This window comes from Neltuma alba, unplaced genomic scaffold, assembly GCF_004799145.2.
Source record: "Neltuma alba isolate B1F8T4 unplaced genomic scaffold, ASM479914v2 tig00012869_pilon, whole genome shotgun sequence".
NCBI lineage: Eukaryota > Viridiplantae > Streptophyta > Magnoliopsida > Fabales > Fabaceae > Neltuma > Neltuma alba.
In genome coordinates, this window is record NW_021637249.1 from 25,673 (window position 1) to 40,519 (window position 14,847).

Sequence of the window (14,847 nt, forward strand, 5' to 3'; positions counted from 1 at the left end):
GTAACCTCCTTCACATATTTACTTCGTAATCCGTAAAAGCACTTCTGAAACCATGGTTTGGTTTCTATCCAAACACCCTTCAAGTTCAGAGCCGCTAAGAGCAATATAGATAAACTTGTCTTTTGGCATCTTTATCAATTCTGTTTTTTTTTTTTCCAAAAATTCCCCTGGTTAAATAAGCGCATTAAAGTATTAAACAAAAACCATCGCAGACTCGCAGTGTTCTAATCGCGCCCTTCGTCGGCAATAAATGGAAGATTTCTATCCATGAACAAGCAGATAAGTGAGAGCCGAAAAGTACTTTTTTTTAATAATAATTTCGTCAATTTTTCTTCTATTTTTTTAGCTCGGTACGGATTACCTTGCGAACAATACACGAATGGTTCGTAATTGACTGGGAGGTTCGCGGAGTGTGAACCACTCCCCTGCCCATGACCATCCCTGGCCAATTCAAACGCGAACTAGAAAACAACAACTTGTCATTCTGATTCTAGCCCCAACTCTGTAGGTTCTTCCTTATACTGCCAACTGAGTTTCTGCGGATAGCATCAACCTCCTTTGTCCATCTCCTTCCGTGAAGATTTCTGTTTCCCCCGCTATCTCAGAGCTCAAAAACTATGGGATTTGCTTCTGTTTTTCACCACGGTGTGCGAATTCCAACAAATTTCAATCTTGGCTTGCCCAGTGCTTCACAGCGAGTTCCAGCTGCGAAATGGGCTGGGGTCCACTCTCATGCTTCTCGCTTTTACTCAGGTCTCTCTCCCCTTTGCTCAGCCACTATTTGTTTATACATGACATTATGTAATTTCTTGCTTCTGACGGATTTTGGATGGCAGTTTATCATTGTCGTCGGGTTCATTGCGTTCCGATTTCGTGCTCCAAAGGCACTGACAGCGAGGATGATTTATCTGCATCAGGTAACTGCCCCATACCCCAAGAGAACAGGAAAAATGCTTGATTGAAATAACGTGTTCTAAATTCTAATGACGTTAGCATACCAATATACATCAAATTCACCATTTTCCCGCCTTTCACATTGTGTTGCGGCTTAATTTAGCCGTGTTTCTTGCCTCAAATGTCTGCTCAACCCTTTAAATCTTACTATCTGACCTCTTCACTAGCCCCACAACCCTGTTTACCTATATTCATGAGCATCTGGTGAAACGGCTCCGAATCTCGAGCTCTTGATGCTTTCGTTTTCTACCCTTTATCCTTCCATTAAGTAGACATTTTGTTTTCTTAATGGCCAAAAAAAAAAAAAGTAAGCATTTTGTTTTCATATTTATAATAAGCGATACAACTAAAAATGGCTACAGTCATAAGGCAGACGTCGTTTGACTTGCATTATCTAAAAATTTAACAGCCCAATCATCTCCTGCATGAAAAACCCCATCTGTCATGATACCATCTTATAGACCTGGCCATTCAATTTAATGCGGTTATCTTAAATTTATTAGCTTGCTTCTGTTTTTTCCCCCCCTAAATATTTCTTTACTTGCACTGTATTGATGGTATTTTATAAGGCAAGAGGATCAGTGCTCGGCCACGTGAAGACATTGGCAACATTGAGAAATCTCAGGCTCACACTTCAGCTAATAATACAAAGGAACCTCATGAAAATGAAGCTTACGTGTCCTCTGTTAGAACTGTTGCACTATGGGTGAGCAGAGCTCAAATGAATATGATTTTAGTGCTTTCTTTATATTTTTTCCGTTTGTCTGGAATCTCTACCTTACCTCAGACCGGTTGTATTTCTTATAGGTGTGCACTGCTGTGGCATTTGGTGTTGGTGTGGGCCTTAAAGAAGGTGTTGACAAGGCATCTGAGTTCTTTGCTGGGTATGCAGAATGATTATTTAGTAAACTATAAATTTAGCTATTGGTAGTTTTGTGGGTCTAGTTAATTGGTCCCAGTATTTAGGATCAGCCAAAATCAAATAACCTGCAAAGTCTCCACCAGCATACTGATCAATTAATGTCTTTGAGAAGCGATGAAATTGTTGACTCCTGAAGCTTATAGCATATAGCACCTCGTCTTACCAGGGAACCAGGAAGCCTTATTGCTTCTGCTTTTACATTTAGAACATTATTTGTGGACATATATGTTCCTTTGAGTTTATGGTTTTCCTGAATAAAATTTTGACACCACTGCTTTTTGCTTTGTTTTCACTCTCTTGCATTTTGTGCCGGGTGGATGATCTTGCCCCCTTTTTTCAGGTACATATTGGAGCAGAGTCTGTCAGTAGATAATCTCTTTGTCTTTGTTCTAATATTCAGATACTTTAAAGTTCCAATAACGTATCAGGTGACGTATGGACCTCCATTCCAACTTCCAAAGATAAATGTGGGGCAGTGTCAGCTCTATTTTAAGTTTGCCTATATCGATATCAAACTTCTTTGACATTGTTTCAACAATAACCAAAATCCTTTGTGTTGGAAATTGGATCATGATTGTCACTTTCCTCTGCTTGATGGCACACAGGGCCGTGTTCTTTCTTACGGTATTGCTGGTGCAGTTGTCTTTCGTCTAACACTAATACTTCTAGGAACTGCTACCCTTCAGGTGAGTTTATTAATAGGTAGATTTCTTGAGTTGTTCAATTCTTGTTTGTAAAAGCTTTTAAACCTTTGGCAATCGTTTTAACTCCTTTTAATGGTGTTGGTTTAGAGGTTTGAGGCAGTCAACCTTTTACTCGCTGGAATATTACTCTACTCTTCATTCAAGGTGAAGATTCACAATAACGTTAACATCCTCACACCTGCTTGAATCTTGATGGTTGCGTGATAAAACACTTCCCATGTTTATTTCCTGATAATATTATGCTTCTTGCAATGTATTCACAATCTTATTGCTCTTATTGCATATTTTCTGTTGCTTGTAATTAGCTTTTCGCCAGTGAAGAAGACGAGTCTGACTTATCAGATAACTTTATTGTGAAGACATGCCAGAGATTTATCCCTGTAACAAGTAATGTACTCTCACATGATTAAGTGTTTCTCATTCACTACTTGGAGATCTGCTTGCTGGTTGTTTTCATTGTTGGTCTTTATTAAACGGCTTCTTCCTTTCTAATCAAGCCAATGGTGGAAAGGCTTTATTCGGTGCGTGCAAAGAATAAAGAATGATTTGTGAATATTCTCCCATAGGCCTTAGATTATTATTTTTATGGCCTGCTGCAAGCTTGATGCTTTATGCTTAATATTGGATGTAGTGTGTTCTATTGGAGCTTCCTTTCAGCATATACTGGAGTTTTTTTTTTTTTTTTTTTTTTTTGGACCTTGAGTTTTCTTATTTGGTTGATTGTTAACTGATTGTTTTGTTTTGGTTTGTTAGATTATACTACATAAATGCACTCATGCTCATAGACAGGGGCAAAACATTTGTTGGTTGTTGCCTGCATTGATCTATTGAAATTTGAATCAGTGGCCTTATCAGCTGGAACCTAACTCTCACAAATTATTGCAGCGTATTATGATGGAAACCGGTTCATAACAAAGGAAGATGGGTTTTGGAAAGTAAGTGATTGATTAGCATCAGCTGAAGTTTGAAATTACTTTCTTGAATCCATTGTATGTGTTCTTGGATTAGCGCATAAATTGATTCTCAATAACTATAAAAGTCTTTTATGTTAAATTAATTTGGACTTTATTTCTAACAGGGGTCAAACATTTTGGGCAGGCCACACCTTTGCTTCTTACTGTAGCAGTTATTGAACTCAGTGACATTGCATTTGCCGTAAATATTTTTCATCCCTCTACTGTATTTGGCTTTTTCTGGTTAGTTTAGAACTTAGAATGAGAACGTTAATGCCATAATTTTTCCCCTTTTTGGTTTTTGTTATAGGTTGATTCAATCCCTGCTGTTTTTGGTGTAACGAGGGACCCCTTCATAGTTTTTACTTCTAATCTTTTTGCCATATTGGGTAAGTTTGCTTGCTTCAATATTTCCTCAAGAGTTATAATGCACTGAAAACCTGAAAAGACTGATTATATTATAATTCTAATTTCAAAGGCGGTTCATATGTTTGCTTAACACTACAATTTTGTGATTTCACGCTTTACCCTTGTCTGCAATGAAGTGAAAGGGCTGTTTTATAACTTATTCTTGTATTCTGGTTTACCATCACTAGTTGAAGAGGCAGGATGAATAAATTTTTGTTCAAATCTCTTTTATCTTTGTCATATGTTGGTTTACACTCTTGCCTACATATAAATATGCATATCAATAATTAAACTCGTGTTACTTGCCAAAAATAGGTTTGAGGTCGCTTTACACAATTATTTCTGAGGGCATGTCAGAGTTGGAGTACTTACAGGTAAATGTTTACTTGGACCGTTGCGTTGGATTGTATCATGCTTGCTGCATAACTTGTCCTGTTCTCCTGGTTCTACTTACGCAAAACTTTAATGTTTCTTCCTTGAATGCGAAAAATGTACTAAAGCTATTCTATCTCAGTTTAATGCTTCCAAAGAAAAATGGAACCCTATTTGCGGGCTGACTTGGAAAGGCAAAGCATGCTATTTGTTCAGGATGATATACATACTGAATATTCACTGTATTCATTTGTAACGTATTGTCTAAAAGTGTACTGACTTATCTTTTCACTGATGTGTATTTCTGATCTCATCAGCCGTCCATTGCTGTTGTTCTGGGCTTTATTGGGTGCAAGATGATTCTGGACTATTTTGGTGGGTATACTGCAACCATGTTGCCAAGTTTTGTATCATATACAAACTGTTCTTGTCCGTAAACGTCTTCTCATTCCTGTAGGAATCCATGTGTCAACGGAGGCATCCCTGGGTTTTGTAGCCTCAAGCCTAACCATTGGAGTGGCGTTGAGTCTGGCAAAGAAGTCTGAATAGGTTAAAATGTTGTTCTTGGTGGTTGGTTGAAATTTATTTGATTGCTTACATTTACCAAGCAATCACATCATCCCCCACCTTGGAGAAGCACACATTAGTTGTTACTGAGGTACCTTCAACTGTAAAACTGAAGAAGTTTGTAGCTTCTCTTGATATTTACCGCTTCCGTAGAGGGGTGAGCGGTGACATGTATGGTTTGATTATTCCATTCAAAAAGGTAAATAATTTTCTTAATTTGCCTTTACCGTGTTAATCCCACGTGCACTTCGTGTTAATGCTCTATACATATGTTGATATATGCCAGTGGCTTGTACACCCTCTTGCGCTTCAAATCAGAACTGCGTCTCTCCCCCCCCCCCCCCCAAAAAAAAAAAAAGGCTGCGCCGTAAGTATTACAGCTTATACGAAATCACTCTTGTGCGAACAAAATTAACCAAAAAATGGCCTCGAACCATATTATCGACCTTCTTGAAAAATGTTTAGTTTCCATATTGGCTTGTTAGGGGGTGCGAGTTAGTCATATAGATACGCACACAAACGTAAATACACACGTCATTAAAAGATATTTAGTTAAATGCTTTAAATTTTTCATTAAAAACAAATACTTCGTTGATGGGAACATTATCTCCTTAGACTATGTTCCTCCAATTCAAAATATATGATAAATTAATGGGTTTTTTTTTTCAATTTTGTTCCTAACGTATGTTCTCTTTCCTTTTTCATTTATTTATTGTATCTTTTACTTATTCTTTTTATTAATAAGAGCATATTTTAAAAATACATATCTTATATATTTATTGTTTTAAAATCATTTAACTGATCTCTTGATAAATGTAAATAGATAAAATTTATCTTATATTTTGAACTGAATGAGTGCTTGAGAATAATAGGAAATTAGATATTGAATCTCACAGGCAGCACAAAATATTTTCTCTTTTTTGTTTTGTATGAAAAAATTTGTTAGATACTGCAGTTTTTTTTTTTTTGGTATTATTTGAGATTGATATTGAGACTAGTTCAAAAGATAAGAGTGGACTTATCACATGAGTACGTAATATCATCTTGTTTTTTTTTTAAAAAAAAAAAGGAGTGATAGTTATGTTTAAATCTGAAGGCCAAGTACTCCAAACTCGTCGCTGGGCGAAAAATCCAGCCATGCACTGAGGGTCAACCTCATGTAACGTAGCATATAACTTTGTAATATTTGGGTCCGTTGCATAATTGCATCTGACCAAGGACCAAGGTGCGGGGATCTCAATTATAATTAATTAATGATAAGTGATAATGCATGGAATTTTAAAGTGAAACTGAAGGAAATATAAAACTCGAAATCTCGAATTAATAATATTTTGAGATTTAGATCTCTCTAGAAGCATGTTGATGTGGGTTAGAGATTTATGCCCCGTTTGGTAGCAGGGAATTGAAGGCTGAGAAGTGGAAGTGGAAGCGGAACCCATATTTTAACTTGTTTGGTGTGACGGAACCCAGTTCCAGATGGAACTCACTTCCATCAAAATCGATGGAAGTGAGTTCCCTGCCTAACCCCATGGAACCGGCTTCCACCTCCAGTTCCATGAGTCATTTTCCTTCTCTACCCTTTGCTCTTTCTCCTTCCCTCCGCCAGCAATGATGGTCCTTTACAGCGACGGTGGCGAGGACGATGACTCCGGCGAGGACAACGGTATACAGCGACGACTCCGGTGATGACGACAGCCTTCATTCCCTGCAAAATCGCATCCTCTCTTCCAATTCCAGATCTGTCGCGAGTTCTTCCAGATCCAGATTTGTCGTGAGCTTTCGTCCTTCTGAGAAGTTGTCTTCACCGGAGTCGACGTCGTAGGTGGCATTCTTCATATTCAGCATAGAAGACGCGGATGGTGATGATTTCCGCCGAGTCAATGGGGCTGACGAAAAGCTTGGAGCCTTTGACGCAACCGGAGAATGTTTGGAGGCTGTCTTGGCAGGAGGAGTCAGTGGATTCGTATTTCAAATCTGCCCTTTTTTAATGGTTATCTCTTTTAGCCATTTGATGGAAATTTCTGGTAATGAGGATGCCGTGATATGGAGAATGATGCAGAATCCAACAGAGAAGAAGGAGTATTTCGATTTTGAAGCTGGCAATTCTCCATGATTTTGCCGTTTTAATTCTGGCTATAAAAATTTTGCCATTTCGATTTGGACTTTTTGTTTCTTGCTTCCTTTTTATGGTGTCTGAGTTTTGGGTGATTAGACTATGCTATTTAGTTCTAGGAGATGTTGGCTTGAAAGCATGGTGGTGGATGGGTACTGGTCCGATGGTGAAGGGTGATGATGATGGGTGGAGTGAAGATAGCAATAAGGGTATTTTGGTCTTTTAACAGAAAAATTACATATATTCATTAAAATTTATATTCCACTTCCATCATCTTACCAAACACACTTTTGATCTCAGTTCCACTTCCATTTCTACCTCCACTTCCACTTCTATTTCCACTTCCACTTCCATCAAAAACTCTTCCATCATACCAAACGAGGCATTAAGATATTGGTATTTTTTCCAAAATTTCAACGCCAATGTCGTAATATGAAAGCGAGATCGCAAGACTTTGACAACTTCCTAGTATGTCGTAGGCATACACTGGCAAGTGGCAAGCCGATGATACAACATTTTCCACTAAGTTTTGTAAAAGCAGCATTATTAATTGTAGCTTGAAAGTCCGAAGAACTTTAATCATACGGCGTCTCTTAATTTTTAGTTATAAGATTATACACGGCTGGCTCCTATTGGGTTCGTCACTGCTGGCGCCAGCAACCATTTCAAACTTTTATAAAAGAAGTTGGGCATCAACACCACTTGCAACCACATTCTTCCCCATCTCTAAGCTTTCTCGGACAACCACGTCAATGGCAACCTCGTACGACAATTTACACAGTTCAGTTCATCTTTTTTCCTTTTCTGAATCAAATATCTCTTTTCTGACGTGACTTGTTCTCTCTGGGCAATGTTCAGAACCGTGAATGAAGTTCGCCCTCCCACTTTGTCTTCCTCCTCCGACCCACCTCCTGTATTTGATGGAACTACCAGGTTCACTATAATATATGTCTCCATCATCATATTTTTACTTCCAATATACGCTCACGTGTCTGCGTTTTGTAATGATATATCTTATAGTAGTATAATATGATGGGTTTTCCTTTGAGATTAGGTTGTACATGAGCTATGGGTGCCCATTTGCACAACGCGTATGGATTACGAGGAACTATAAGGTTGTTTTTCCATCACTACTTCTGCAGCTAAAATATCTCCTATTTTTATGGTATGATGCATTTATAAGTCGATGACCTATGATTAACTGTTTTTTTTTTTTTGAACATGAATAATATCAGGGACTACAAGACAAGATCCAGTTGGTTCCTCTCGACCTTCAGGACAAGCCTGCTTGGTATAAAGAGAAAGTCCACCCTGAAAATAAGGTAGCCATCTCAGAAAAGTGAAAACATCGTCGAATATAATTATACCTATTTAAACATCACATATGAAGCTATCTATTTGGTTTGCTTGTGTTTGCTTTTGTTATGTAATAGGTGCCATCGCTGGAGCATGATGGGAAGGTTTTAGGTGAAAGTCTCGATTTGATCAAATACGTGAACGCTAATTTTGAAGGGCCAGCTCTACTTCCTGAAGTAAGAATATTAATTAGTACAATTCGACCATGACATTAATTAATTCCTCTATTACTTAATTATTTGAAGTAATTAATTCGCTGATAATAGAGATACAATCATTGTTCAGGACCCCGCAAAGAAGGAAGCTGGGGAGCACCTGTTATCGTATGTTGAAACTTTTACCAGAAATGTCTTTTCTTCCTTAAAGGGAGATCCTGTAAATGCAACCAGTAAGATCGACTTTTTCTCAAAAAAGTTAAATCGAAGCACACATTATTAATGATGTCAAACATTGAACTGTTAAGATTGTTGGTCGGTCGTCTGAATCAGGTGCTTCTTTTGATTACGTGGAGAGTGCTCTTGGTAAATTTGATGATGGCCCATTCTTCCTCGGCCAATTTAGTTTGGTAAGATACATGAAAATTCTCAGTACGATGTTCTCTGTTTCTCTGTTCAGTTCTTTCTTTTTAAAATTCAATAAGTTGGTTCTCATCAGGTGGATGTCGCATACGCTCCATTTATTGAAAGATTCCAAATAATCTTTTCTGAGATATTTAAGCACGATATAGCGGCTGGAAGACCTCGACTAGCGGCATGGATTGAGGTAAAAACATAGGGAAGAAGCAAACATTAATTAGTAGTACTTCCAGTCCTATTTATAAGATTTCGTTTATATAAAGAAGAAGCAAACATTAATTAGTACTATGTTTGGGTCCTATTTATAAGACCTCATAAAACAAGATCTTATAAATAGGACCGAAAGTAGTATATTACTAGTACTATTTAGGAACCCCCGCGTTTATACAGGCATCCATCTTCCATCTATACAGTATAAGTACACTTTGGCTAACAGGAGAAACTTATTTTTGTAGGAGCTGAACAAGGACGATGCTTACAAACAAACAAAACTTGATCCCGCTGAGTTTGTCGAAGTTTTCAAGAAGCGCTTCCTGGTTTGAATAAAGCTTTCATAGGAAGAAATTGCAGTCTGCCTAATCCTAACTATGCTGCTTAATAAATTAAACCTCAATTTCTCTGTCATATGTGCAGGGGTAAGCTGTAGGAATGAGATCAGCAAGCTTGGATTCGTTTGGGACACCGGTCATCAAATTATAGGAGAGTTACTTGCGTGGAATGTCTGAAGTGAATTTACAGTTTATAATAATATAATAATTTCTGTGAAAGTGTGTGCGCACCATTACATTGTACTAAGATTTTGAATTCCTGTAAAATTAAATAAAGAAACGTCGGTTGCAAGAATAAAATATTTTTCTTATGGATAGCACGAAATACTCCGATAATAATGCAAATTAAATTCACATGATTTGCCATGTTGCGTGAGGAAAATGTCAGCCTGTGTGCATAGAGGACTTTCTTTCAATTTTAAATGGATCATGCGACATAAAGAAAATAGCAGATTTCTTATAAAAATGTAAGAAGATAATGGAGGGTCAAAGCTGAGTTTTAGGCCTTGAAAAGGATCCGTTATCTCTCTCTCTCTCTGCGCGCTAACAAATAGTTAAAAAAGAAAAAAGGAATACATTTCATTATTTGGTGGTAAGGTCGGATCATCCATAACCATTTTCATCTCTCAATGTTGCTTCGGCCTCCGCTTCCCAATTCGATTCCTTTTCGTCTTTCCTCTTCTCTCCTGTTCTTACCTTCTAGATAACTAAACAACGTAAATTTTGGGGGGCCCGGGTTTAGCAGCACAAACCGCCCAAAAAAAAGGTTGTATGGATAACTAGATTTTGGATCGCCACTTTAGGTACAGTGTAAAATGAACTACTTTGTTCACCCGGAAAAAAAAAAAAAAAGAGTCATTGTCTGCGATCACGGATCATGCCGTCCTCTATAAAGTTGACGACTGAGAATAGTGACATCTGTTATAAGTCATGCGTTTTTTTTTTTTAAATTTCTGGCCAACTTTTATAAACGATGTTAGTTTGGATGAAACCAAATCATGGTTTAGAAAATAACTTTTAAAACATAGTTTTTGAAAAAATAAATTTTAAAACAATAGATTCTGTGAATTAAAAAAGTAATTTTAATAAAGTTAAAATGTTTGAGTGGTTGTTATAATAATCATTTTTATGTACAAATTACTAAAAAAGACATAAGTTGATGTGATAATTATAGAAAAATAGATTTTAATTTATATTTTTGTTTGAAATAATAAATTGTATATAAAATGTATAATCAATTAATATTACCTTTCGTCCTTAATATAAGAGCCAACTAGATATTCAATTTGATTATAAATATAAGATCTCAGTCTACTTTGTCTCTCATATTTATCTATTTTTTATATCACAAACCATGGTTTTATATCTTTAAAAGTAAAAAAATTTCACTTTATGAAAAATCATGGTTTTAGACCCCAAACTATGGTTTTCAATTCAAAAGTGATTTTGCCAAAAATCATGATGTTTGGCTATATTTTTCCAAACTATAGTTTTTAATCAAAAATTGATTTTACAAAAAATTGACATGTTTGGATGATTTGATTCCCAAACTATGGTTTTACCTCCCAAATTATAATTTTGCTTGTTACCTAAACAGGCTCTGCAACTACATTGCTAGATTATATAACAGATCAGGGGAAATATTTATGTTATTAATATAAGACTCTAATTAATAAAAAATAATAAGTTGTTTTAAAGTATTATATTTATCATTTTTATTTAAACTAGTTTTTCTAATTTATAAAATAATATATAATAGAATGATATAGATAAATATTTTAAAGAGATAATGTAACATATGTTATACTTAAATAATTTTTTAATTTTTTAATTTTTTTAAATAAATCAACTAAATTTTATATTAAGTACTGTAGGTAATAATATATAGAGCTTATATAGTTTCTGACTGCATGGCCCAAAGAGTAACTTGCCACGAGTTATAAACAGATTGTATAACAAATTACAGAAGTCTTTTTTTTTCCCTACTATATACATGGACAATTTAAAACCTTTATATGAAAGAAAAGAAGGAAACCCACACATCGCACAGGCACTCTGTTTTTCATAGCCCAAAAAAAAAAAAAACTCCGTTTTATACAATATCAGGTTACAGAATCTTTATTAGCAAAATAGTTGGATCAGGCTCAACTTGAGAAGCCCCTCTCAACTTCAAAATCTTGTCTTATTATTATTTTTTTTTTATCTTTTTGCCAAATTTTCTGATGCAAATATGCAAAGTAAATATAGTAATATGTTTAGCGTACCTAAGACGTGACGCATAAAATAAAAATACTGCGTTATTAGCAACGCCGGATGTTATTATAAAACTTGATACATTTTCAAACTTGCCATCTATCTTTTTCTTGGTCGAAGAAGACTTCCATCTATCAATATTAAATAATCTGTTTTTTGACCAACTATCAAATATTCAATAATCAACCAATCAATCCAAGACTTTATGCCCCTATTTTATCTCGCTGGCAAAAAAAAGAAAAGAAAGAAAGACCTTTATTTTATCACGCACGGTGTGAGGAAATCAACGGGGAACATCGTTCTGGTGGACACTGGAAAGTGGGAAACGGATTATTTTATGTGAGAGAAATTTTGTCATAAAAATGTTTTTCACACATCCTTCGGTCAAACTGAAAACAATTAATCAACTAAGAATATGATTTTGTCTCTAAATTCGATACTTTTGAGGGTGACGTGGTTCTAGTACCTTCTCCGGCCAACATTGGAAATGTGTCAAGGCAGAGTAGGCGTTCGCATTCGTCACTGCTTGCGATTTCACTGGGTCACTGAGTTGTATATAATGAGGACCTTGATGAATGGAGACCACATTCTGCATCAGATTGCCACCTCTACCATCCACTCCAAGCGTGGGAATCCGCAGGCGAACGAAATCAATGGCGACTGCGTAAGATATTTCTTCATTCAATTTCCCTATCATTCGAATAATTTCACCTTCTTTCTTACGCTTTCTTCTTTTCGCTGTTTTCAGGGGCGTCGACGAATTGAAGCCACCATCCTTAACTTCCACTTCCGATCCCCCTCCCCTCTTCGACGGAACCACCAGGTTCGTTTATCCATTATATATATTGAGCATATCTGATCATCGTCCGATTTGCCCTAATATTCTGTGATATTGCTTCTGTCGTCGGCCACATGTTAATTATGTTTTGTTGGTATATTCTCTTAGGTTATACACCAGTTATGTGTGCCCGTTTGCACAACGGGCATGGATTGCTAGGAACTACAAGGTGCTTTTCTCCACTCTCTCCTCTTTTGTTTAATTATCTTTTCGTGTGTTTGGTGGCTTTGTTTCTCGTCCTCTTCTGATGTAGCAGCTTTATTTATTTGTTTTGATTGGAATCGCGGGCCTATTTTAGTGACTATTTTATTCAGAGCGAAAACCATTTCTTTTTCCTGACTAGCGATCGAATTGACTACAGGGACAACAAGACAATATCAAATTGGTTCCTATAGACCTTCAAAACAGGCCTGCTTGGTACAAGGAGAAAGTCTACCCTGAGAATAAGGTGCTTAAAATTGTGCAAGCTCTTTAATTTATTTAACCATGGTGGGCCAACTCCATTCACATGTTTCCCTATGTTTCTCCGCTCGTATATAGGTGCCATCACTGGAGCACAATGGCAAGGTTTTGGGAGAAAGTCTTGATTTGATCAAATATATTGATGCCAATTTTGAAGGGCCGGCTCTGTTTCCCGACGTAAGAACTAAGAACCTCATAGTCTATTATGGTCCATGATGATTGATGACCCCTTGTCCCCTTCCCCAACCCCTCTTCTCTACTTATCAGTAGAGTAATGCTGAGAAAGACAATTTTCAGGATCCTGCCAAGAAAGAGTTTGGTGAGCAGTTGTTATCATATAGTGATACATTCATCAGAGATGTGTACTCTTCACTGAAAGTAGAAGATCCTGTAAAGCGAACCAGTAAGATCTGCGTTTATATATAATTTAGACTTTGGATTGTTATTCAAATTGAATGTAGCGTTAACATCGACAATTTGTGTCAGGTCCTTCTTTTGATTATTTGGAGAATGCTCTTGGTAAATTTGATGACGGCCCATTCTTCCTTGGCCAATTTAGTGGGGTAAGTTGAAGTTAGGAGTCCTGAAGTTTTCTTCTTGAACTCTATTCGGATGGCTTTCTTGTCGAACGGTGAAGTTTAATGTGGTCGATCTGATGAAATATAGTACTACTATCAACGTAGTCTTAAAACCATTTGTCATCTAATTGTATGTAAGAATATAGCTGTAATTCTTTGTGATTTATTAATTACTTTGACTATTAGGTGGATGTGGCCTATGCTCCATTCACTGAAAGATTCCAGATCGTCTTCTCCGAGGTTTTCAAACATGATATTACAGAAGGAAGGCCCAAACTGCGGGCATGGTTTGAGGTACGCTGGAACTTGTTCCGTTAAACAATTTCTTCTTCGACTTTTCTTCTTTTCTCGAAATGCGCCATATCTGAAACAGAACGGTTCATTTGTAGTTAGCCCTCATGGAATTTGATAGACGGCCTGATCATTAATTGGTTCAGATATGTTGGTTCCAAAAAAATATATTCATATTTGGTATAATCATGTCTCTTTCGCAGGAGCTGAACAAAAATGATGCGTATGTGAAGACGAAAGCTGACCCTCAGGAACTCCTGGACATTTTCAAGAAACGTTTTTTGGTACTATAAATAAATTAAATATCATCCCCTCCTTTGATACCGCGCGACATAGTTTGGAACGTCGTGCCTAGATTCGCCCGTCCTCCTCAACATTTTGTTAATACTCATATTTCTTCTCTGCCTGCAGGCACAGCAGTGAACAACGAATGGCAGCAGACGATTAAGATGTAGTAGAATATAGCTGCTATAGTTTTCAATCTAATCTGGATCTGTTTATGTGGTCGATATGAATAAATTTCGTAGCCATGTATCCACGCCGGCTTATGGAGTTATGGTCAGCTTTGTATTTTTTCCCACTATTAGTATTATCGCATAAAATGGCAGATCTGATCTGACATAGTGTGCTTGTGCGATGTGTCAATGCAGTTGTTAAATAAAAATTGTAGTTGTTTTGGAGAGGGCAGATTGCATGCTGTTATATTCGTTTCGTTTTGGTTTAGCTATATCTTCATTATTATTATAAGTTGGTTCTATGACTTTTTTTTGTTTATGCGCTTTTTTAATTTTCAATTATTTTTTTTATTCGATTCAGTTATTGTTTTTGGTCCTGGAGAATTTAATAATAAATATCTCAAAATTATCTCGGCAACATTATTTTACATTCAAAACAAATTTTAGTTTAAAATTAGAAGATTGGTAGGGAGAAAGAGGATTCGACATAAATATAAC

The 14,847-nt window shown here is 36.5% G+C and overlaps 3 protein-coding genes across 4 annotated transcripts; all 3 read left to right on the forward strand.

Annotated features, from left to right (window-relative positions):
• The first annotated feature begins 346 nt into the window (after window positions 1–346).
• On the forward strand, window positions 347–5,142 carry LOC114732009 (thylakoid membrane protein TERC, chloroplastic). Of its 2 annotated transcripts, none has more exons than XM_028919280.1 (14): window positions 347–753; window positions 837–917; window positions 1,524–1,660; window positions 1,762–1,838; window positions 2,217–2,304; window positions 2,482–2,562; window positions 2,668–2,724; window positions 2,886–2,967; window positions 3,466–3,515; window positions 3,679–3,735; window positions 3,844–3,922; window positions 4,257–4,315; window positions 4,631–4,688; window positions 4,771–5,142. In XM_028919280.1, exons 1-14 carry the CDS (start codon window positions 618–620, stop codon window positions 4,860–4,862), a joined length of 1,134 nt encoding a protein of 377 aa, XP_028775113.1. In that variant the 5' UTR covers window positions 347–617; the 3' UTR covers window positions 4,863–5,142. The 2 variants fall into 2 exon arrangements, with proteins under 2 accessions (XP_028775113.1, XP_028775114.1); XM_028919281.1 differs by having other exon boundaries at window positions 616–753; window positions 1,529–1,660.
• A 2,523-nt stretch (window positions 5,143–7,665) lies between these two features.
• LOC114732017 (glutathione S-transferase L3-like) lies at window positions 7,666–9,831 on the forward strand. The gene is made up of 10 exons (XM_028919294.1): window positions 7,666–7,756; window positions 7,852–7,926; window positions 8,048–8,108; window positions 8,229–8,315; window positions 8,427–8,525; window positions 8,635–8,737; window positions 8,838–8,914; window positions 9,004–9,111; window positions 9,380–9,460; window positions 9,558–9,831. Exons 1-10 carry the CDS (start codon window positions 7,746–7,748, stop codon window positions 9,561–9,563), a joined length of 708 nt encoding a protein of 235 aa, XP_028775127.1. The 5' UTR covers window positions 7,666–7,745; the 3' UTR covers window positions 9,564–9,831.
• Window positions 9,832–12,286: 2,455 nt separating this feature from the next.
• On the forward strand, window positions 12,287–14,585 carry LOC114732021 (glutathione S-transferase L3). Its single transcript, XM_028919296.1, has 10 exons — window positions 12,287–12,389; window positions 12,474–12,548; window positions 12,672–12,732; window positions 12,925–13,011; window positions 13,104–13,202; window positions 13,323–13,428; window positions 13,512–13,588; window positions 13,790–13,897; window positions 14,098–14,178; window positions 14,306–14,585. Exons 1-10 carry the CDS (start codon window positions 12,301–12,303, stop codon window positions 14,315–14,317), a joined length of 795 nt encoding a protein of 264 aa, XP_028775129.1. The 5' UTR covers window positions 12,287–12,300; the 3' UTR covers window positions 14,318–14,585.
• The last annotated feature ends 262 nt before the right edge of the window (window positions 14,586–14,847 follow it).